The sequence below is a fragment of the Chroicocephalus ridibundus genome, chromosome 9, assembly GCF_963924245.1.
Source record: "Chroicocephalus ridibundus chromosome 9, bChrRid1.1, whole genome shotgun sequence".
In the NCBI taxonomy this organism is placed as follows: domain Eukaryota; kingdom Metazoa; phylum Chordata; class Aves; order Charadriiformes; family Laridae; genus Chroicocephalus; species Chroicocephalus ridibundus.
In genome coordinates this window covers 5,494,365-5,518,044 of record NC_086292.1, presented here as the reverse complement: position 1 = coordinate 5,518,044, position 23,680 = coordinate 5,494,365, and the positions used below count along the sequence as shown (strand labels likewise).

At 48.5% G+C, this 23,680-nt stretch overlaps 1 protein-coding gene across 1 annotated transcript in view; it reads right to left on the bottom strand.

The window, feature by feature from the left end:
- Nucleotides 1-1,456: 1,456 nt before the first annotated feature.
- LOC134520980 (rho GTPase-activating protein 20-like) overlaps nt 1,457-23,680 on the bottom strand; it is a 38,971-nt gene continuing 16,747 nt past the window's right edge. The window contains exons 2-15 of the mRNA XM_063346949.1: nt 20,513-20,595; nt 17,086-17,256; nt 16,333-16,482; nt 14,705-14,746; nt 13,872-13,956; nt 12,883-12,960; nt 12,080-12,146; nt 10,965-11,153; nt 10,324-10,499; nt 9,643-9,804; nt 8,020-8,129; nt 6,897-7,086; nt 5,790-5,907; nt 1,457-5,212 (exon numbers count right to left, since the gene is read on the bottom strand). Coding sequence (XP_063203019.1) covers nt 3,474-5,212; nt 5,790-5,907; nt 6,897-7,086; nt 8,020-8,129; nt 9,643-9,804; nt 10,324-10,499; nt 10,965-11,153; nt 12,080-12,146; nt 12,883-12,960; nt 13,872-13,956; nt 14,705-14,746; nt 16,333-16,482; nt 17,086-17,256; nt 20,513-20,592 — 3,357 coding nt within the window. The 5' untranslated portion in view covers nt 20,593-20,595 and the 3' untranslated portion in view covers nt 1,457-3,473. The remainder of the gene's footprint in view (nt 5,213-5,789; nt 5,908-6,896; nt 7,087-8,019; nt 8,130-9,642; nt 9,805-10,323; nt 10,500-10,964; nt 11,154-12,079; nt 12,147-12,882; nt 12,961-13,871; nt 13,957-14,704; nt 14,747-16,332; nt 16,483-17,085; nt 17,257-20,512; nt 20,596-23,680) is intronic.

Below are 23,680 nucleotides of genomic sequence, written 5' to 3'. Positions count from 1 at the left end.
CAGAATTCTGCACAGAAACCTTTCCTATGGATTTAGTTGAAACCCAGGCTATGTTTAGCAACCAATTTAAACCAACAAGTTACTGTTCTTAGGCAAGGTATCAAGCCCCTAAAAGATGTATACACTTAAAAAAAATGTTTATCTTAGAGCATTCTCAGTTTTATTTGGCATAAATTGCAGAGTTTTGGTTGGGGGAGAGACTGCCCTTGTGGGAGGCCAGGAGCTGCTCTCTGCCTGTCACAGCCCCTTCCAGCTGCTTCTGAAACCAGCATAAAAACCCCTTTGCACACAAAAAGTCCAGCCAGAGGAGCATGTGGCACTTCTGCTCAAGTATGTTGAAGAAGGAGGGACAGCCATTAGGGGTAGGAGACACAAGGAACATGCACAAAAGGAGATGGGGAGTGGAGGAGGCAGGTGGAAGGAGACAGTGTTGGTGACCCAGCTCAATGAATGGTCATGGAAGGAGGTGCTCTGGCCCAGGGGAGGCATACCTCCGAAGGGCCTGTAGCCCACAGATGACCCACGCCAGGGCAGGGACGCCCCTGGGGGACTTGCAGGCCCTGGAGGATCAACACTCGAGCAGAGGTAGCAATTAAGAAACCAGGAGTGCTGGAAGCAAATGAGTAAGAAGCCAGGAGTGACAGAAAGAAACTGTTACACGTGTACCCTGACCTCCTGTGCCACCTCTTCACCCACTGAGGCGTTTGGGAGGGACTGGTGGAAACGAGGGATATTGAGGCAATGAAGTGGGGTGGGGGGGAGTTGGGTTTGACTGAACGTGAGCTTGCGCGAAGGGTGAGGAAAAGTGTGTCCCTGTGGTGGACCGGTGGTTTGTGCTACCTTTTCTGATACATTTTGGAGGACTTCGTTTTGTTTTAAGTGAAGAAAAATTATTAACGGGGAGCTGGGTTAGAGCAACGTGCCAGGGCAATGCACCCATATGAGGCAGCCTAAGGTGAGAAGATGAAAATGTGTGTTTTGCCTCGCCTCTCCCAGTGTTTCTATAAGCTCATCTTTTTCTAACTTGCTCGTAATTCTTTTAGGCGATGCAAATTGTGAGCTCTCACTCCGCGTTTGGTCCGGGTCCCCTTTGTTTGAACAGAGACCAGCCCAGCCACCGAGCCGGTTTCCAATCCATTGGCATGTTTAGAATACGGAACAATCTCTCTTCCAAGTGCAGACAGACGGAGTTTCCTCGTAATAGTTAGTGCTGTTTCACCTTCCTGAAAAAGACACAAAGAAGAGTAATGCCTGAGCTGACTCGCTGGAAGAAGGCTCCTCGTCGGCACGGCCAGCCTCGTAGATCTGGGGTGGGAAGAAGGTGTGTTTCACCGCAGGGCTCGGTGTCCTGCAGACGCTGCCCGCCCCCAAGCGCAGGAAAGAGGGGAGTAAGAGCGAGGGAACAAAAGGCGCTCACCCCACCACAATGACAAACTCGTGTGTCTTTTATTGAAATAGTTACAACCGTAGCTCTGGGGGGGGGGAAAAAAAAAAAAAAAAAAAAAAAAGTGTTCACGTGTGAGGGAAATGATGGCGGGGGGGGGTGGGTTGTATCACGATTATATACACCTTTCATCATACAAGGGCCACTAAGGTGATCTGGGACACAAGAGTGCCACATCTGAGGGTTAGACACCCTGCATAGAACAAATCAAACTCTATACACCTTGGAACATGGGCTCTGGGCTTCTCCCTCTCTCCCCTGCCCCGGTACTCGATGGCGTGAATTTGGAGGGCTGGGCCAGCTCCCTGGCACTGACCATCACAGGCACCTGGCAGATAAGTGGAGGCATCCGATACCTACTAGGTCATTTGACAGAGGTGGCTTCCCTCTCTGTGCAAAGACGGAACCATGGCAGGTGTCACACAAGGGCAGGTACGGCTATTTGCAGACACTCAGCCACTTGCAGGGGGCACTTACTCCACAAGAACTACCTGTCAGTCGTTAGGATTCATGTATTTCTCTTGTCCTTCACTGGTAATTGAGTAAAAGGATTGTCTCTCTGAGAGAAACCACCTTAGAAAACTCTCACATAACTTTCAAATGAACCATCCTGAACCTTTTAACCTTTGAGACTCTTCCCATCGTTTTCCCACTGCCTGTCAAACTGATGTGGTGCTCTCAGCGTCTTTTTGGAGCTCAGCTGGCAGCATCACAACGCTCTAAGCAAGTCCCATTATGGCCCTGGCGCTTCTGAGCATTGCCTTGAGTTGGAATCACGGGGATGCTCCAGAAGTCCACTGGCAGCATTTCTTTAGTGCTGCTCAGCGCATCCCTGGCACTTCTCCGGACTTAACTCTGCGGGAGCACACGGGGACACGTACTGTGCTGAGTGGGAACTCGCTGCTGCTCTGTGGCAGCACCGCTGCTGTTGAAGCCTGGACAGTCTCAGCTTATGGACTGTCTGACAACTTTCTGGCCAGACGGGGCTTTGTTTCAGCATCCACTCGACAACATTCTCGACAACTTCCACAACTCCTTGACCTCATGCTAAAGCCAAATCCTGCTGAAGTCCCTCTCAGCGTGACTAGGAATTTGATTAGTTGCCTCACCCACACTGCATCTGGAAAAAGAGCCTTCTGAAATGTCACCATCGTTTACAACAATATAATGTCACCTTTTACTAGGACTAAAGGGACCAGCTCCTCCCAGAGGACGCCGAAGAAGACAAATGTCCATAGCCCTGCCAAAGCGACGGTGCTAAAATCCTTTGTAGTAACCGTGGCTCTGTCAAATGCTAGCTCTGGGGGAGACAGGAGAAGAGCGAATCAACGCACAATTAATTGGCAAAAAAAAGCAATCTTGGGGTTAAAAATGTTACATATGCTGTCTGTCGGTGAAAGCTGGGCTTTGGGCTCCATTTGATGTTTCTGCATCCCAGCCTCAGGCCGTAACGAACACAGCCTGTGAGCTAGCCCCCCCGGGGAACAAAAGGTGAGCAGAGAGAAGCGGCAGTGATTTCCGGGATGGAGGTGAAGGGCCTTCCTTTGGATGAATGGGGGCGATGAACAGTGAGTAGTGGAGGATTTTGTGCAAGCGTAAAGATTTTTAACTAATTCCGATGGAGCATTAGCTGTCCCAGTTCTCCGGTCACCCACACACATCAGCAGCCGACTGGAGAAAACAAAGCAGAGTTTCTCCTTTTCTGCTTTAAAAAGAAATGGAGTCAGACCCTGTGCAGGTCGCCTAATTCACAGACAAGGAGAGTCTGGTGGCATTCCGCCCACTAGACACCCAGCCAGTGAAGTAGAAAAAGGGTGTAAAGAAAAAAAAAGAACACCTCCCCCCCTCCCCCCCCCCTCCTCCCCAGCCAAAATGAATGTTAGACCCCAACATTACATATACATTAGTGTCACTTTACACTTATTGCCCCGTGCAGCCTGCTGGATTCTTCACACCCTGATCATATCTTACAGAATATTTTCTGCTGCACATACACAAAAAAATACTCAGTTCTTCCACAACCATCTCCCTAAACAAACGTCTCTTCTGCAAATGCCACTGTTTCACGCTCCTCTGTGGCCACCTCTGCCACTGGCTGGCTCCGGAGCCATTCCACCCTGCTCCGAAGGAGTTCGTTCTCCACCGCTTCCGCCTCAGCCGTGGGACAGGTCTTGGTTTCATCGTGCTTGAAATACTCCCTGACGGTGTTTCGAATGGAGGCGGGGAGGATGATACGGATGGTGTGGCTGAACGTGTTGAAGCCCTTGCTCTGGGTTGGCGCCTGCGCCATTTCCACGGGCTTGCTCTCCAGCTCCTCGGGAGTGGAGGCACTTTGGGGGCTCTCTTTGTGCTCTGCCTGCGGGGACGGGATCATTGGTTCGTGGTGGTAGCGCCTGGAGATGGACTGCAGGACAAGGGGGGTATTCTGCCCATAGAAAACTGTCTGGGGGATATGGACTCTCACAGTCTGCAAGCTCTTGGACAGGCTCTGCTCGCTGCTGCAGCTGCTGGGCGAGTCGCTGCTGCTGGTGTTTGCCATGGATTTCTCCTCTTCCTCTTCCACTGAGCTTTCTTTATTTGGGGCCACATAAAAAGTTATCTTGGTGCGCTTCAGGCTTTCCTGGCTTGGAGGGGAGGCATCAGGGCTTTTGATTTCTATGTTCTTCACTGTCTTCTCCCTGTGCTGCTGGTGGCTGATCTGCGGGGACTTCTCCCTGTGGTCTCCCTGGCTGGCGGCTGGGAGCTCAGGGGTTTGTTGGAACTCTTTGGTATAATCCTGGCTCCTGAGCCCTGGGCCAGGGTCCCCTACACAACTCAGCTGTCTCTCCTCTTCTTCCCAGTCAATGTCAGTTAGTGGGCTTCCCACGGCAGCTCCGCCGACAGATGGGAAACTTTTCCTCTCTCCAAAGCAGTGACTGCTCTCTGCAGCCTTGGGTTCATACTCATGGAAACTGTCCAGGTCACACGGATGTAAAGGCACAGGAGACGTGAAGGACTTGTGCCACTCTTTTGGGGACCTCTTGGCGATCTTGGGGGACACGGCGTGAAGCCTGGCAGACGTGCCGAACATGAATGGCAGGGATGAGACGTCTGTGGGGCTAATGGCTGATGACTCTGAGCAGTAGGAGAAAGCACTGTCTAAGGAGCTGAGCGAGGAGGCTGACGGGGAGGTGGTGGTAGAGGACAGGCTGGAGAAGCTGGACCTGTTGGACAGGCTGGATTTCTGAAGGCTGAGCTTCTTCACCCTGGAGCTGGTCTGAGGTGACTGCCACAAGGTCTGCCTGGCCTTATTACCCCCAGGGCTTAGGCCTTCATCAATCAGCTTCTGGCTCTCCACCTGCAGCTGCTTGAGCCTGTGGATGTAGTCTGTATGGCTGCGCATGATGGTGGCATCGCAGCTGGACTGGCGGGCCACCGGCTCGTGGCTCTGAGCAGGGAGCTGGGAGCTGAGGCAGACGCTGGGCTCTGACGAGCACCGGTCCCTGGCCGGGCTGAGCGAGCGTATTGAGCCGATGGAGCAGAAGGAGCCCTCCTCTTCCAGGAGGTCGTAGCTGTCTGCACTGGCGTTCTTCCGGACTTTGCTTTGGTAGCAGGCTGTGATCTCACTGAACAAGTCCCAGTCTTCCTGGTCCTCATCGAGTAGCAAGCCGCTGGATGGTTCGAAAATGGCATCTGCTTCAGAAACCAGGTGGTGCTTTGGTCCTTCTGGGTCACAGGCAGAAAATTCCAGCTCATCAGAGGAATCATCATGCTGAGCCAAGCCTATGTCTGCGGCAGAGAACACAAATTAATTTGTTGCCTATGTCTCCTAACCCCACACAATACCTTACAATCAAGGCAGGGAAATATTATCAAGTCCATCGCAAAGCAAAGATGATCCATTATTTTCACGGGAGCAGAGCAGGACTGGGAACAACATAAAAAATTCTGGCTCGATGACCTGAGCTTTCCCGGTATTCGTAGCACAGTTAACAAAGACAACTCGATCTCTTTCCGTTCAACCATTTGGTTTAGCTTTACAGAACTATTCTGGAGAAAAGACTGCCGGGAAATGGCATTGCTAAGGCTACACTAAATTCTTGTCGTGGCTGGAACAGGTTGAACAGCAGCCACAAAGACAGACAGCTATCCTCAGGGACACATTCAAAGTGATGCACCTCGGCCCTCTGCTTTGCCCTCTCTTCCTGCCTATGGCTGACAGGCAAAGGGAAAACCAAAACCAACTCTTTTCCAATGCTTTTCCTTGGAAGAGACACACGAAGGGAAAGCAAACTCTTTTCGCATGAGGAGTTTATCTATTAAAAGATTTTAAACATGTCTGGAAGGTACAGTACCACCAACTTACCCAGCGATTCCTCTGAGTTTTTGGACTTCTTTTTGTCTGGTCTTTGAAACAAGGAAGCAATGTCACCTCCAAAAATCTCTCCTGAGTTTTCAATCAGGAACTGCACTAACAAGGCCACCTGGCAAAGACACAAATTTACAGAGTCACTTTCATGAAAATATAGCCAGCTATATAAAGCAAATCAGATCAGTCCCAGAGTGTTCCTTTCCCCTTGACAAAGATTTAATTGTCCACAGAACCTTTTGCTCAAGGAGCTGTTAAGAACGTGGCAATGCAACTGTATGAACTACACCTGGGGCAAGAATATGAGCTACATGAAGTGGTACAGTGAGCCGGGTACAGCACATTCTACAACTTTCCTTACTATAGATAGCACCTCATAAGCCACAAGCAAGCATTCCTCCCCTCTGATGCGCTCTCATTGCTTACTTTGTCTCTGCAAACTGGGAGACCTAATAGTGGCCGTCCAGTCCCTGAAGGGGGCCTACATGAAAGCTGGGGAGGGGCTGTTTGCAAGGGCATGTAGCGACAGGACGAGGGGCAATGGCCTTAAACTAGAGCAGGGCAGGTTTAGATCAGACATTAGGAAGAAGTTCTTTACACTGAGGGTGGTGAGACACTGGCCCAGGTTGCCCAGAGAGGGGGTGGAGGCCCCATCCCTGGAGACATTCAAGGCCAGGCTGGATGAGGCTCTGAGCAACCTGGTCTAGTTGAAGATGTCCCTGCTCCCTGCAGGGGGGTTGCACTAGATGGCCTTTAAAGGTCCCTTCAACCCAACACATTCTATGATTCCAAGGCGGCTTTAGACCCAGCTGAAGTGGCAGTGTCTAACTTCAGCTGTTCCATCTTTCTTGTGCTTGCCTGACCATACGTAGGAAGTTCATCTGGTCAAGTAACCACAGCTTCCCTTTCCACCCTGGATAAACCGAATGGCTAAATTCCCTGACCAGCATGGGCACAGCTGCACAGGGGCAAGGATGGAGCTCGGATGCCGCTCAGCCAGCACTGTCACTGATCCCAGGCCTTCCTTTAGTCTATAAAATACATTGCCCATAAAAAGCCATAAAAGGGGAAGACAAGCACGAGCCCAAAGCCACGAAAGATTACCTTCTTTGTAGACCTGCTCTCCTCTTCAGGCCCAGTGGGACTTGGTAGCCACAGCATATTGGGTGCTATGCAAAGAGCCAGGTTAAAGGCATTCATCTGATTCACTCCGGAATTCTGCTCAATATGATGGAGGACTCCAAAGAGGTGTCTGAGTAAGATGAGGTTGGCCTCTGGAAGCTGGTTGACAAGACTATTCAGAGAGCGGGAACAAAGGAAAACAGTGCTGTTCACAAAAATCTGCTCTTCAAATATCAGAAGTTGCTTCCCAAAACTTTTGCCCCCTTCTGCCCTTTTGCAACCAGTTCGAGACATTCACATTTGATAATAAAGTAAGTCAACCCCCTCCACCAACTTCTGTGAGAGCCACAACTTTACACCCATGTTGCCTACCCACTCTGGTCACAGAGCTGGAGCGACCAAGGGACTTAACATCCAGGACTCGTGGGTAGAAGTCCCTGATGCCTTAACAAAACAACGATCGCCCAAAGGAGACGCGCACAGCTCCAGGCCAGCAGCACACGCGCCAGTGCCATTGCCTGTGTCCCATGCTATAGAGACAACGGAGGAAGGAGGCCCAGGCCAAATGGTACGGTTCAACAACCGAGCTGGGCCATTGACAAGAAGAGGTTTGATACACTGCACATCCCACGGGACGCTGAGGGACTGTTCTTGCTCAGGGCAGCAGTTTCAAGGCAGTAAAGCCATTTGCAAGGTCCCAGTCACCATCTGGGCAGGGCGATTTCTTCTAACTGCCACTATGATGATCAGCTTCATATTGTGCACATAAGAAAACAGTTCCCATTGTTAAGGACCCAATTCCACTAACATTCCACGTACTGGTGGCTGAATTACTGTGCTTTTTCAGTTTGCTGGTTCTGGTAATTTCAACTGGTCATCAGAAAAGAATTTTCCAATGACATTTTTTTGGGGTCAGAAACGTTAACAATGCGCATAGAAGACCATTGAAAGGAAAATGTTCTGACCAGTGGCAGTGGCAATCGGCAATAGCTCTGCTGTGGCCTGGAGCATTGCCAGGAGTCTCCCAGAAGATGAAGTCTGTGCTTAGGGCCGTATGTTTCCCCTTCTCCCACCAAAAGAAGCTTTTACAAAGGCTTTTACAAACCTTTTGATAGCTTCAATCTTATGTGCCCTATTTTCCGTGTCCACAGCTTCCATCCACAGTCCGTGCATGTCTGAGGATAGAACACTGTCAGGTATATTTCGGAGAAAATCCTGAATTAAATATATATATGCAGAGCAGTCTGGTCAGTTTTGAATTCCTTGTTTTGGTTTCACCATGCATATAGTCATTGTTTATTCATATTAAGCACAAGATAAAACAAGACATGCCACAAATACATTTCTTCTCCCCTCCCCGCTTCCACTAAGCTGTCCTCCTCGGGGCTCTTCCCTTGCAGCGCCGCAGAACTGTGTGGCGGCTGCTGGTGGCAGGGGGTGACCAGCCAGCCCTCGTGCCCTGTCCCTTCTCCAGAACAGGACTGATCTCTGCTGCAGCAGGCAAAGGACTCATCCCTAAGGCTGTGTTTGAAACATTTCTCAGCTATGAGAAACACTGTTTTTTTTCCACAGGGGACCATTTAACAACTTAATATATGCCTTGTGTTGGAAAGTGCCTTAGTACTGAAGGGGGCTCCAGGAGAGATGAGGAGGGGCTGTTTGCAAGGGCATGTAGCGACAGGACGAGGGGCAATGGCTTTAAACTAGAGCAGGGCAGGTTTAGATCAGACATCAGGAAGAAGTTCTTTACACTGAGGGTGGTGAGACACTGGCCCAGGTTGCCCAGAGAGGGGGTGGAGGCCCCATCCCTGGAGACATTCAAGGCCAGGCTGGATGAGGCTCTGAGCAACCTGCTCTAGTTGAAGATGTCCCTGCTCCCTGCAGGGGGTTGCACTAGATGGCCTTTAAAGGTCCCTTCCAACACAACCCATTCTATGATTCTATGATACCCTCCCGATCAACAGCTTTTTGTATTAGGCCAACAAAAGCAAGAGACAGGGGTGTATTCTGATACTTTAGGTGACGGAATTGTTCTGACCAGATTTAATTGCCAGTGCAATTTTTTTGGTTACTAAAACTTGGGTCTTATTGCAAGCTTCATCCCTCACCCAGCACAAACCCTCTGCTTGGATTTGGCAGCTGTTTTCCCTCTTGCTTGCTGGCTGATTCGAGGGTGAAGGCTTAGGGTTTAGGTAGTACAGGCCAGCTCCTTTGAGCATGGCCTCTCTGCTGGGGAGGATGCAGAGCAGTTGCATTTAAATGGCACGAGTCCTCCCGTATCTCCCTGCAATGTCTTCTCTGTGTCCAGGAAGGACAAAGAGCTTCTGTGCTGCCGCCACCGAAGGGCTTCATGCCTCTGTCAGTGCAGCATCTGAATTGCTGAGTCCAGACTCTGGCATGTTATCTGGCACTGTGTAGATACCATGGTTATCCCGGAGGCAGACATTGCTCTATTGCCTGCTGGAGGCCGTTTTGTAGAGGGAGGTGCAAAATGAAACACTGGTCTGAGGGCCACTGCACATGTCGGCATGTGAAAACGAGCACCACTGGGTCAGGCAGATACCTTTGTGCGCATAGATGGACCACGCTATCAGGTGAGAAAGTGCCTTGATGGAAAATGCTTTCTGTTCCCCTCTAAAATCTTCCCTACCCACAAAGACTCATGTTGCTTCCTTGAAGAAGGAAGGCACCATTACCCCACAGAGATGACATACTTGGCCAAACGTACCGTGATGACAGCTGCAGCCACAAAGACTGACTCTCCATCCACCTGGACATCATCTCCAGAGTTCAGCTTCTCTTTCAACTCCTTGCAAATCTTGGCATTGGCAGAACGTCTGAAAATGCCCCTGGTAGAGGGACCTTCGTGGTACAGCAGGAGCAGCATATCCTAAGAAAAAGCCCAGTTCTATTAAGAGCCTAACATTTTACCCTCTTGTTGGTGTATATTATACCTCACATATTATAACATAATGGCCAAGAACTAGGTAGTACCAGGAAGAGGACAGACATAAAAGAGATTTATCATGATTTCAGCAGGGATAAAAGCCTGTCAGCTAAGTTGCAGGTACAGTTCACGTGGGTATGTTTATCCTGTGGCAAGTGTGATCCCAGTGAATGAGATCTAGGAATAATCTAGCATGGCATAATTCACTGACATTGCCCCTTGTCAGCTTGTGATGACCTGGCTGGAGACACCCACTGAAACAGGATGGACATGTGTGCTTGAAGTGATATGGGTTACACAGGAGAGGGATGCTCTCACCCTTATTACTGAGCTAGATCTGAATCACAAGCAAATGATGGTCATCTTCCCCATCCAATCCTCATAAATACCACAAGTGGCTTTAAATTATGGGCTAAGCGCATCAAGTTTATGTCAGGATGAACAGTCCAGGCTGCTCCTTACCATGATTGGCTTGGGAAGGATCCCGTCAGGACAGACAGAGGACAGAGACAGGCCGAAGAGCTTGCGTGGGGTGGTCGGTGACTGCGAAGGAGGGCTGCCCGTGGGGGTGCTGGTGCTGCGGCGCAGGGCCCAGTCTATCAAGGACTTCTTCCTCTTGGTGTGTTTCTGCAGTGACTCTGAAAGAAAAACACAGACCTTCATCACACACCTGTCTGTCCCTCCTACCGGCCAGTGAGTGATCTGCAGTGGAGACAGAGTTCCCAGCAAAGCAAGGACTTTCTACCATTGTGTGTTTAACAACTGCACTCTTAGATAATATACAGATAATATACAGCAGTGAAACCACTCGTTCATCTCTCAACCATCAGCAAAACTCTTACTCACTAATCGCTGTTCTGCTGGGAACCTTGCTGTCTGTGCAACCTAAGAATGGCTGGCACCTGAAAGCTAATCAAGGACTGAAAGCTAATTCTGAACATTTGCACAGACAAATTCAGCCCCTCTGCAATCTCTTCCTCTTTGCACACACTCAGGTATGACACCGACTCTGGGATACGTGTATGATGCTAGGAAGAGTTTGGCACTGGCACAGAAAGCAGCGAAGTCTCTGCCTGGTTGTAACACGCTCCTGCAGCCCCTACCTCTCCTCAGCTGCATTGGAGCTTGGAGCCTGGGTTTCAGGACAAACTGACACTGTTTTTCCTTTGGGAGCTGATCAAGGAAGGAAGCCTCTGTCCCATCCGCCAGGAGGGTGTTATTGTTGGTTCCTTGTTGCTGGTCAGCAGAGTCCCGGAGACAGCTCACTGCGATGCTGAAAGGATGCTCGTGCCCTGTTGAGCAAAGAGTTGTGTAAAGAGCAAGCAAAGATGCAGAGCTATGTGAAAACAGCTCCAAACCTGGGCAGGAGGAAGCAGCCACATCCAGTGGCTCCCACTGCAGCTGGGCTTCTATGCAACACTGCGCAAAACCTCCACCAGTGGACTCAAGAGGCCAGGGCACATCTATGCATATATATATGATCATTGCTTTACAAGTAAGTTCATCCAGTTAAACCTGGCCAGACACTCTTCATTAGCAGCTCTCCAGAACATGAGGCAACAAAGCACTATTAACTGCGTTTAAGCCCTTATTAATAGGCTTATGGGCCCCCACGGCACTAATAAAATACTGTAAGCATCGCTCTGGGTAGGAGTTACCTTACTGTGACAGTCCAGTATGTATTGGATGAATACAAAAAGTAAGCAGGTACCATGATGACTTGGAAAACATCAATAAATTTTTTTTGAAAACACCAAAAAACACTCACAAATAAACACATGCAGTCTAAAGAGCTCCAGAATATATTCTTACTACGACAACATGAAGAAGAAAAGGCTCTGGGGACATCTTAGAGCAGCCTTTCAGTACCTAAAGGGGCCTATAGGAGAGATGGGGAGGGACTCTTTATGAGGGACCGTAGCAATAGACAAGGGGGAATGGTTTTAAACTGGAAGAGGGGAGATTTAGATTAGATCTCAGGAAGAAATTCTTTGCTGTGAGGGTGGTGAGCCCCTGGCCCAGGTTGCCCAGAGAAGCTGTGGCTGCCCCATCCCTGGAGGTGTTCAAGGCCAGGCTGGATGAGGCTTGGAGCAACCTGGTCTGGTGGGAGGTGTCCCTGCCCAGGGCACGGAGTTTGGAGCTGGATGATCTTTAAGGTCGCTTCCAACACAAACCATTCTATGATTCTATGATTCTGTGAAAATGGGAGAGCTCTTACCAATGAGAGGGTAAGCAGGGTCGTCTTTTCCTGAGATCACCCAGAGGTGGTGTTCGCTTGTCTTGTCCTGGTGGTTGAAGAACAGAGAAGAGAAAAATATTCGGTGAAGGGGGCCAGGGTGAGGGTCCACGGGGTTGCACTCCACTCCGAAGGCAACAGACAGCAACAAATGGCTGAACAGGCCGAGGAGCCAGACGTGCACGGCTGCCTCCAGGACAGCCGCGTGGCTGGGAGGGACGGTGCTCTGGATCAGTCTGGCTGATATGGAGTGGAAGGGGAAAGGCTCAGGAGAAGAAAAGACTGAGAGCCAGCAGTCTGTGAACCTGCATGATGGTTTCCTGGCCTATTTTAGCAGTAAGTTCCACAGCCTTCCTTGGTATTAAACTACTGGAACGCTGTCAAAGCTACTTGTTAAACACTCTAATGGGAAAGGCTGGACCACTGCAATGGGCAAGGGTCATCTGATAACATCACTGATTTGTTCATATTTCATGGCTATATTAATAATCCTTTGACAAGCTTGTCTCAATCCTAATGCTGCACTGGAAGCACTGGAGTTCTCTGAAATCCAAAGGACTTTATTATACAAGGTTTGAATCTAATGTGGGCATGTAAGCATGTCTGTGCTTCTAATACTTGGCACCCACGCAAACAGGTTGCTTCATCTTGTAGTCCAGAGAGTATTTAATGCCTTACTGGTTAGTTACAGCAAATCTAGACTTCTCCACATCTGCACTGTCCTGAAACCAGACATTGCCTACTTCCTTAGCTAACATCTGGCAGAGTACGCAACTGCCCCTTACAGGAAGTCCAAGCTGTAGAAGGGTCTTCTTCATCACACTCTCCGCAGTTTCCACATTGGATACATTGACCGTGGTAGTCTAGAAAGGAAAACAAAGAAAATATAGGAAGCTAATAAGAGGGTGTGAAGTCTGGTTGCAGTTTCTTGTAGCTTGAAAATCTGGGGAAAACGTCGCTTATCTGTCTGTTGACTGTCTTTACTAAATGTTCACGGTTAGAAGAGTTGTACTAATTTGAACTACACTGGAATCATTGTTCAGGGTGATGGCTATATATTGTGAAAACTATTCTGTGCTACTTCTCTATCACGGGTTTATTATACCATTCAAAGGTTTAATCCAGCAGAAATCACAAGAACTGGGTGGTGTTCAGATGCTGTATTTGATCACATCAGTATTTGACTGATAGTAGTGCCACTGTCACTCCAAAGGATGTCACTGCAACGCTAATAAACCATGAGTGTCTGGGGTTGCTCTCAGAGGGAAGAGTCCCCAGGAGGTAAATGTGACCCACCAAGCCTGGCATGAAGCCTAGAAATGTATGCTATTAATATGAAGAGACGGGGGCACATTCCAGTAAATTAATTCAGGAGAACACAGCAGTGACTCATTCATGATCAACACCCTCAACACCTCAACGCCTTCTTGCACTGAAAATAGGAATGACTGGGCACACAACTACAAACCATCACCAATTACGAAGTGAAGCAGAAGGAAAAGAGAAGCCAGAGGTCAAGAATAATCTTAAGAATTAACTGCTTTTTGGTAAGGGTCTGGCTACCTCCTGATTTCCCAAACCAAAACCCTCTGAGTGGGCTTTCAGTGGGAAGGATGCGGCTGCCTGGATGTACACACTCTAAAACCTTTTCAGGTGGGACCTGAATTTTGAACAGGGATAGCAGTAGCATCAGCCCCACAGCCCTGCCTTCCCCCCTACCCCACAGACCTCCATGTAGCCTTGGTCTGATGAGCAGGTTCTTAGCTTTACTTACTGAAGAACAGTTGTCAGCATCCAGCACAAAGATCTGAAGGGTTAGGTTCTTCACATATTCATTCTGTTTTACCTCATTGATATGCCTGAAAGTCAAAGAAAATGGGAAGGAATATAATTTCCCAACCAAACTTGAGAAGGACCCTAAGATTTGGATCCAAGAGGTCCAAGGGACCTGCTCCTTGACACTATAATAAACACAGATTAATTACGATAGTGACAATGACATGCAACGTTCATAGTGTGGTCACATGCTCTTCCTGGCTTCTTTATCTTTCTTGAGGCCCCGGACTAGCAAAACCCCACACGTGCTTTAATGCAGATAGATGTGTCTGGCATAACACCTCCCAGCATCCTTGGGATCGTTACTGTCCTCCACAAACCAAGAGACTTCTTCCCCTCTCTGTATCCATATAAACACTTCTGCCTGGATGTTAGTGCAAACACCGTATAACGACATAACACAAAAAAGAAACAACTGTAGCCTCTAGATGCCAAGAAATACAAACTTTTGTTCGAATCAACAAACAGCTGAAGAATCAATAACACTTGTGACATTTTCACAGCGATTAGCAAAGCCAGCCTCCAGCTTCAAAGGAAAAAAGGTGCTAAAACAACGTTAACTTCTAGTGGATTTCGTCTTTTCTGGACTGTTAACGCCGATTTTGCTTTCACCAAGGAGCTTCTACATTCAGGTTTCAAAGGTGGGTTTTTCAAACCGTAGCTAGACACTTGATGTGCTGAAAATCAGAGGGCAATTTGGCACCCAGCACGGCAAATTTCTCTGAGGACTGCAGAGGAACCGCCCAGGAGGAGAAAAGGAGGGTGACTTACCACAGTAATGCTGACAGCCATCGCTCCTTCACGTCAGCTGAGCTGAAGATAAAAAGGGAGGCAGATCATCAAACAAGTGCTGAGTGGGTAACAGCCTTTGGAAACTCTACCCAGTTTCATTTATATATAGCTGTAAGTCAAAGTTCCTTCCTGCAAAGCCCTGGAACAAAAGCACAGTCCTTTCCTGCTTCTGTCCTATTTTAACAAATAACAAAAATAATAACAACAAAAAAATCCCAGCAACAAACTGGACTACATTTCCTGCCCAGGCTGGCGAGCGTTCAGATAAGGGACAAATATCTTTCTGTGCTGTTGGAGTTAACTCATCTTGTGGACCCTTGTTATTTTTGCGGTGACCTTTAATTGCTATTTTCTTTCTCCTATTATTTCCTTCCCAATGTCTGCTGTTCCTAGAAGCTTCTGCTGCCAACATGGGTTACCCAGGTCTCAGTGACGTAGGGGAAATGGAACTGCTGTTGAGTTTGGACTAAGACACAATCGTCAGCTTGCAAGTCAGAGCGTGAATCCGAATCAGGAACGCATCACCCGGGAGAGACCCCCCTGGCCCTTGGAAATGAGGAGACAGCATCTATGAAGCCATGGTATGGTTCCCATTTCTTTTTCCACTAGAAAAGCTGCCCCACAGAAGGAAAAGCATCAGGCCAGATCAGCCCTTCCTAGCTGTGCCCACAGAAGCCCTGAGGACAGAGTGACCTTTGAAGACTGCTGACCTCTCTGCTTTGCAAAAGAGAGTATGAAGCAGAGATGCCTGAGACAGCAGTGACCTGGGTTCCCTGTGGATATCCCAGCTCTAGATTCAATTCAGCCAGGCCAGACTGAGCTCCAGGTAATAAAAACCTCACCTGCTTTTTGGTGAGCCTTACTAGCTCAGGCACAACATTGGGACAGCCTTTGAGATGGCGTTTGGACACGAATGGGCCACTCTCTTGCCTGCTCCATGCTCCCCTGTGTTTCTATTTTTGGGGTTAGCAAGGGCTGAGCAAGCTCTGGACCGTGCTGCTTGTGCAGACCCATCTTGAAGAACCTTTCCATTTTCGTAGTCCATTGCTGTGGGCTTGGGACACCGTGGCAGACAACTGCAGGAGGAAGGTTTGCCCAGGAGCCGTCCATGCCACGCTAGGGGTGGATAAAGGATTGAATCCCGGCACAAGGCCATCTGGCATTTTTCACTGACGTAACTAACCTGCCCTTCGTAACTAAAAGTTCTCAAACTAGGTCTAATCTACAGAAATGGCTGCATGCAGGTGCTGAAACAAAATGCTGGTAGGTTATATGATGGCACAAACTGGTTTGCTACGGCAGATTGGGTTGTGATGTTCCAGGATGCTCTGCAGCAGGGTTAGCCCTTGCTACAACAACACTTGCGAGGCTTGGTCCTCTAAAAGGCTCTCAGGGACCAACCTGCAGATATCTTTCTAAGATGACTGTCTCCCAACATCTAAGTTTTTACCGCACTGCCTAATGTGAGTGGAAGTCCTCTAGTCCATGGGGAGAAGGGCTGTAGTAGAGTTCAGGGCCCTACAGCCTCAGCCATTTTTTCGCTTGACACACGGGAGACTTGGGCAGCCGTCAGGCTGCAGAGGGAGGTCTGGTGTCTAATGAGATACCTGAAGGTGACAACATAGTTGGTAGTAGGCCAGCCGATGACAAACGAATTCTCAGGACCCATCTTTTTCTCTGTCACTTCGCTGAGACAGGTGCCAGTCCACACTTCACTCAGATGTACCTGCTTTTTCAGCTTCAGGCTGGAGGAGGATCTGCAATTCAAATTACATATTTCTTAGGCCAGATCCTAACATCTAGACCCCCACAGTCTGGTCGTTCCACCTTCCAGTCATGGAGGTACGGTGACAGCAACAAGCCCCCCAGAACCAAACATCTGGGCACGTGGAAGCACTACAAGAAAGTTTTGCGAGTGGATTTTGGGGTTGGTGGCTGCAGTGAGACAGCTGCGGCTTAGGGCAACGGGATTCACTAGAGCCACATGCAGGTAGATGGCGATTTAGGCTAATTACTGTCTAAGCTAATAACTGAAGTCACCTAAACTCTTCATTTATGTGTGGCAGAAGTAGCCAGACCAGGAGTCTGTTTTCTGTCCTTACTGCCCTTTGCCCTCTTGCTATTTCTTCAAGAAGCCACATAAGGGAAAGGGCAAAACCAATTAGACCACCTTTTTCTTTAGGAAAATGAAGTCAAACTTTAATACCAAGAAGAATTTCTGGAGGTGGAAGGGGGAGATGACACATTTTAGATCCACATTTGTAAAGTGGAGCTGTTTTGATGGCTGCTCCACAAGCAGCTCAGAGCCCGGATCCAGCAACACATTCTGGGGAGAAGGAGCGAGTGTGAATTCTTCTTACTTGGACTTGGCGATGACCAGCACATCACTGAACAAGATCAAATGTCTTTCCTGGGTCTGCAGGCCCACGGTTAGCTGTACTCGCTCGTCCAGGATGAAAGTGGAGCCTGGGCTGCTGAACACCCCACTTGGCAGCCCATTGTCTGAATGGGAAGTGGAAAGGGTAGTTTCCCTGGAGAAGGAAGAAAAATCGTAAGACTTTGTCAGAAGCTTTCTCACAAAGGTTCGTATTGGACACAGGCGACTGTTTTGGAACAGCCCGATAGCCCCGTGCTTCTCCCAGCACTGCCCCTATTGCTCTCAATTCCGAACTGCATTTGCCTACCCCTGCCCAATTAATTTCACCAGCCTCAGACAGATGGAAAACTGCCTAAATGCTCACACCAAATCTGGGGAGGTTAGCGTGCCAAAATATTCCTCTTTGCGTCATTTCTCACTCAGGTAAAACATTTCTTTCCTGCATATGCGTGTGAGCTATGACTCGAAAAGAACACGGAAAACCCGTGGCGCTGCTCAGCCTGGCATGGGGAGGGATTGCCCTTTCTGCGCATGTTTTCCATCTGTACCGAACTGCTCGTCAGCGCAAGGACTGACTGGAGCACAAAGAAAACGAACTGCGTGTACTCATCTAATTCCAGCTATCTGATTCTGGCTTGCCTGGCTGCAACCCAGCATCTTGTTTCTACCGAGATTGATATAGGTGCTGCCCATTTCCAAAAAAAACCCCGATGGTTTTTGCATGTTGACTGCAGATAACAAGCCATCGTTGGGACTGAACCCGGTCCTTTATGCTCTCCCCAGCTGGAAGAGTTCCACCAAGTGCTCATCTCCCCACTTGCCTCTCAGCGCCGTCCCAGAGCATCTTCCCAGCGCTGCCCCAGGCTCTGGTGGGCAGTGCTGGCAGTACGACGGGTCCCACAGTCGTTTTCTTGGTCTACCCCTTGCTCCACAGGTGGGATCGTGCCCAATGAACAAGCAATAGCTCTTTGCTGAGCCTTGGTCAGAGACCGTGTTCGTGTGCCCAACCCTGCCTGAACTAGCTAACCTCTGAGGCACGGCCTTTGATTTATGGAGACAGAAAAACCCCAGATATCCTCCTGTCTCTACGCATAGACAAAACCACATATCTTGTCTGCAAGCAAGGATGTATGTAGAAGAAATACTTATCTTCCCTCCACCCCTCAGCGATACTACTCTAGTCTGAGGGCAGTCTCTACACAAACAGATGAAAAAACACGTGAGCTTTAAGGGTAGTATTTTTGACATTGCTTTCACAGGAGTGAGGTTAAAGCTAGCCAGTAGCTGCTTTTTTAAAATCCCCCCCTAGTCACAGGAACACCAGCGCCCCTGCAAGCAGAAATTCCCTCTTCCCTCCTCACCGCTCCCCAGCCACCAACAAGGGAATTCTTGGCTTATGCATCTATTGCCTGTACAAGTGAGAAGCTAAATCGCCTTTAAACTCGATATTAAAAGCTTTCCATGTGCGTCAATTGAGCAGTGGGAGCCACACCATCCCACAGTCTCAACAGTGGATTTCCTAAAGCCGGAGGAGTTACACAGCTTTGTAAACACAACAGCAGGGGAGCAAAAAAACCTCACCAATACTCTGGTGGCCTGAGCGAAGATGGCATTGTACCAGCTCCCTCCATAGCGATCCATCATGAGAAACATTTAAAGCTTCCCTCCCTCACGAGGATATTCTCCAGCCAAATAAAGTCAGAAATTTGTTTCTCCTCTCTACTTTTTTTTAGTGCAATTTAGAAGGGGGTGGGGGAAGTGACAAAGACGTCAAGTAACTTGGTCAGAAGACAACCAAATGAAAATCAGTCCTGCCCTTTGTTTTAAATGATCCTACGAGACTGACCCCACAAACTTGTTTCAGAAAAGCAGGGTGTGCTACGCACCAGTTCCCTACGGTGTAATATAAGGGGTATTCCTCAGGAGGGCTGGTCCGGATCAACTCAGTTCAGCTTTATCATCTCTTTCTTACATAAAAAAAAAAAAAATATCATCCAACTAACCAAATCCCTCAGGAAATGTTATTTATAAGATCGCTATCAGAGCAAGGCAGAAGGGAGCGTGGCATACCCTTATCTGTGCCTAGCAGTTACCCGGTGCTGCAGGAGGGAGGGGGGACGATGTCGAAGAGCGCTCAGGTCCCACTGAAGGACCCAGGAGCTCGGCTCCTGCCTAGCACTTGGCACTTCAGCGGAAGATTTGCGTGTCTGGCGTGTTTGTACCTGACTATCTGCGGACACTCCTGGTGCTGTACACTGGCAGGAGCAAAGCACCATCAGAGCACTGGATGGCTCCGGAGTCGCAGCCAAGAGGGGGAGCTTTTCACCACAAAAGCTGGTAGGAAGGGAAAAGCTGCCGTCGCCAGACAGGGACATGACTCTCCTGGAGGATGGCCGGATCCGGTGGCTCTCCCGCCACACATCCCGAGCTGATGCCACCCCACAGAGTGCTGGCGGGGCGTGGGCAGGTTTCCCAGTGTTCCCTCCATCCCCCAAATGCAGCTCCCAGCCCCCTCAAACACCCTGCATCTGAGATACGGCCAAATCTCGGGGCCAGCCATCCCACCGGTGGTCCAGCAGACGGAGCAGAGGCCAGAGAGGTCGCTGGCAGTGAGTCCCCAGAGGGGAACACACATAAATATATATATATATATATTTAAGGAAATATATATATAAAAAAATATATATATTTAAAGAAATATATATATATATTTAAGGATTATTATATATATAGATTTAAGGAAAATCTCTTATTGCTCCAGGAGATATGGCCTCCCAGCACCATGACAGTGTGTGTGCGGTGATGAGCGACCCAGTCACTGCTCCTCAGGAAAAAAGTCCCCTGGACTTTGTGTCTGTCAGCTGGGACTCACTGCTTCCTCCTGGTGGGACCACACCGATCTCCCTGGGCAATATTGTCCGGGTGTATTTCTGCTTGGATGTAAGAGGCATCAAATATCTAGACCTAATATTATCTGCATTGAAAATAACCAGTTAGCCTTGCCTGGTGGGTTGACCGGAGCTGGCTCCCAGACCCCCACCCAGCCGCGCTCTCGTTCCCTCCCAGCAGGACGGGGGGAGAAAACAAGATGGGAAAAAAAGAGGAAAATTCCTGCACTACTTCCCATCGGTGGGCAGATGTCAGCCTCCGCCTGGGAAGCTGGGCCTCAGCGCATGTAGCAGTTACTTGGGAAGACAAATGCCATAACGTTAATGTCCTCCCATCCTCCTCCTTTCCCTCAGCTTTTATTGCTGAGCACGATGCCATTCCAGTAAAAAAGAAACTCTTCCATATCTGTCTACAAACAAATTGCCCTCGACACCATTAAATGAATTTGAAAACCCATTTGATTTCAATCTGTATAGGCAGAAAGGTGGAAAAAGGACTCAGAAAGGTATTATTTCCTCTACCTGGAATGGTACTTTGACTTGCCGAGAGCTTTAGTGATGGCAGAAGGGGTAGATCGTCTTCTTTGGACTATGGGCTTCATCTTCTGCAAGACAAAAAGACATTACAGTTTAGTCTGGCCACCTTGGAAGCAGATCTGCTCATTGCACTCTACAACAACTCCTCTTTTTATCTAGTTAACACTCGTGAAACCTCAGCACTGAGAGCCATGATCTGCGCTTTCAGACACCTCCCTCCCCCTTCCTTATCATTAAAGCACTTGTCAACTCTCACATTTACGTGGGACACTTAAAACCTTCCTAACTTGAAATGCTTCCAGTTTTCACAGCCAAAATTCAAAGTAATGACATGAAATTAAGCAGAGAAACAAAAACCACAGGCTGAAGGTCAGGAAAAACTTCCTAACACGCGTGCCATGGAATAGTTTGTTAAGGAAAGGTATAGAAATCCAATTTAAAACTGGACTGGACAAAGCTATGAAGAGGATATAATACTGCAAGGGAGACACATTTTATGGGCTGAAGGAATGGATGAGGTTACTCAGTAGATTTTTCTCTGTCTTCATTTTTCGTGATTTGCAGATTCAGCAAATAGACTGTTATCAGGCCCCTCTCCAGGTAGCGTAACCTCAAGACACTTGTAGCTTTTTTAACAGCCGCAGCCACCAAGTCTCGTATAACACAGAAATGATGTGGCTGTAACGGTGAGACTTGTGAGTTAGACATGATAACCACCCAAGTCAACATATACACGCGAAGATGTATATCTTGGCTTCTATTTGCCAAATGAATTTTGTGCTGGAGAAAGATGACACGTTTTAGCCCAGGAGAGAAATCCTTACATCAATGGTTCTTGCTTACTAAGCATGGGAAAATCTGTCCCACGGCTCATTTCTAATTTCAGCATTTGCCTGTACTAAAGCTTTAAGTACTGGGAAGTTCAGAGTATGCTGAGAATTGTTGATCTTTTGACTTCTGAATGTAGGAAAATATGGAATATCCTAAGAATAAAAGAAACCAGGATTGCTGGTTGAGGAGAGGTCCTACGGAGAAAGCGTGTCCCTTTTATCAACCATATACTTTTCAAACTCTGTGCTGAATGCAGAAATATCCGTTGCACGTGAGCTCATCAGACCCACCTCTGAGTACACAATGCTGTTACAGCTCAGTACCTTATAGCCACATTAACGTGACATTCTTATGATGTTAGAGGAAGGGATTGTCCTCATTTCACTGATGGAAAGGCCAAGAACAAAGCGATTACAGTGAATTTGGGTGCCTGGTGTTCAACACATTGGACACGATTTTTCGGAGCAGACGGAAAGGTTGGCTGAGGGGTTTGGTTTGAAGCTCTGCTCCTGCTCACTCTCGCGGGAGCCACAGGGGCTCAGCACAGCTATAAGTCTGTCTCCAGGGATTTGAGAGGAATCCCAGAAACTAAGAACAGGGCAGCAGTGACCACTTCAAAAGTTGGTGGACGTGATTCGCCACACTTCAGAAAGGAAATCTGTGGCAGAGGCTGGCGTGGAGTCCAGCTGCCAGGCAAGGCGCACTCCTCCTCATGTCCCATTTTGTTTCCAATAGACCTTTTGGCTTCTGTGACAAAAGGTCAGGGAATTCTACGGGGAAGAGCTTTCTACAACATAGACTCCCGATTCATTGCCTGATCAGGCCCAGCAGAGCCCTCCGAAGCACAGACAGCCTTGTGAAAAACCAACGTAGGATCATGTAACTCAAAGTTGGAGTGCGACTGCAAGCACAGGTTAATAAAGCAATTTCCTAAAATATGAATATTCAGCTTTGCAACCTCAGTAGTGCTCTCTAAGTAGATTCCTTGTGTACGTGTATATATGTAGACAGTGACAGATGGACGGCAATTCTCCTTCATTCCCCAATATGACCTTACCCAGAAAAGATCTGTCTTCGGAAGTTTCACAGAGAAAACTAAATAAAAATAACATCAGCTCCAAAAAAGTTTGTTTTAAAAAAAGAGTCCCTGCTAAAACGGAACATCTGGCTTTCAGAGGTTTCTTAATAGGATAAAATGTTCCTACAAAACATAGTACAGCAAAGCATCAGTCATGCAGTATCTGAGGGCAGGAAGAAAGGCTGGGTGCGGTTGCCTGGTGGAAAACCCCGGCAGGCTGTCAGCTGCAAAGGTCACTTAAATGAATACCGCAGGCACGCAGGGCCATCGGATGCGTCCTTGTGCCAGAGGCATTGTAGTAACATCTTGAACGGCACTGTAATAAAACCCGATAGTATCTTCTAATAGATAGCATCTTCTAGTGTGCATCAAAAGCAGCGTGGGCAGCAGGGCGAGGGAGGGGATTCTGCCCTTCTACTCCACTCTCCTGAGACCCCACCTGCAGTGCTGTGGCCAGCTCTGGAACCCTCAGCACAAGAAGGACATGGACATGTTGGAGCGGGTCCAGCAGAGGGCCACAAAGATGCTCAGAGGGCTGGAGCCCCTCTGCTGTGAGGACAGGCTGAGAGAGCTGGGGGGGTTCAGCCTGGAGAAGAGAAGGCTCCGGGGAGACCTTAGAGCCCCTGCCAGAACCTAAAGGGGGCCTATAGGAGAGATGGGGAGGGACTCTTTATGAGGGACCGTAGCAATAGACAAGGGGGAATGGTTTTAAACTGAAAGAGGGGAGATTTAGATTAGATCTCAGGAAGAAATTCTTTGCTGTGAGGGTGGTGAGCCCCTGGCCCAGGTTGCCCAGAGAAGCTGTGGCTGCCCCATCCCTGAAGGGGTTCAAGGCCAGGTTGGACAGGGCTTGGAGCAACCTGGTCTGGTGGGAGGTGTCCCTGCCCAGGGCAGGGGTTGGAACTGGATGATCTTCAAAGTCCCTTCCAATGCGAACCATTTTATGATTCTATGCTGCAGAAACCTATAGTACATAATAACCTTTCTGGAGGTAAATCATTTTGGCCACCCCAAAACTAGTCTCCTCTGTGATACAACGTGGTAAGGAGTATGAATAACATACATGAGGTGAGTGTAGTGTAGGAGGACATTTTACTCAGAATAAACTTCAAGGGAGATATTAGAGAGTCAGTACTGATCGATTTCTTCTCCTGACCATTAGGAATAGTTTCACATTGTATCTGAATGGTGGCAGCAATGCCTTCCAAGAAGCCTTATCTTTGCCCACATGTTGCACTTCCCCA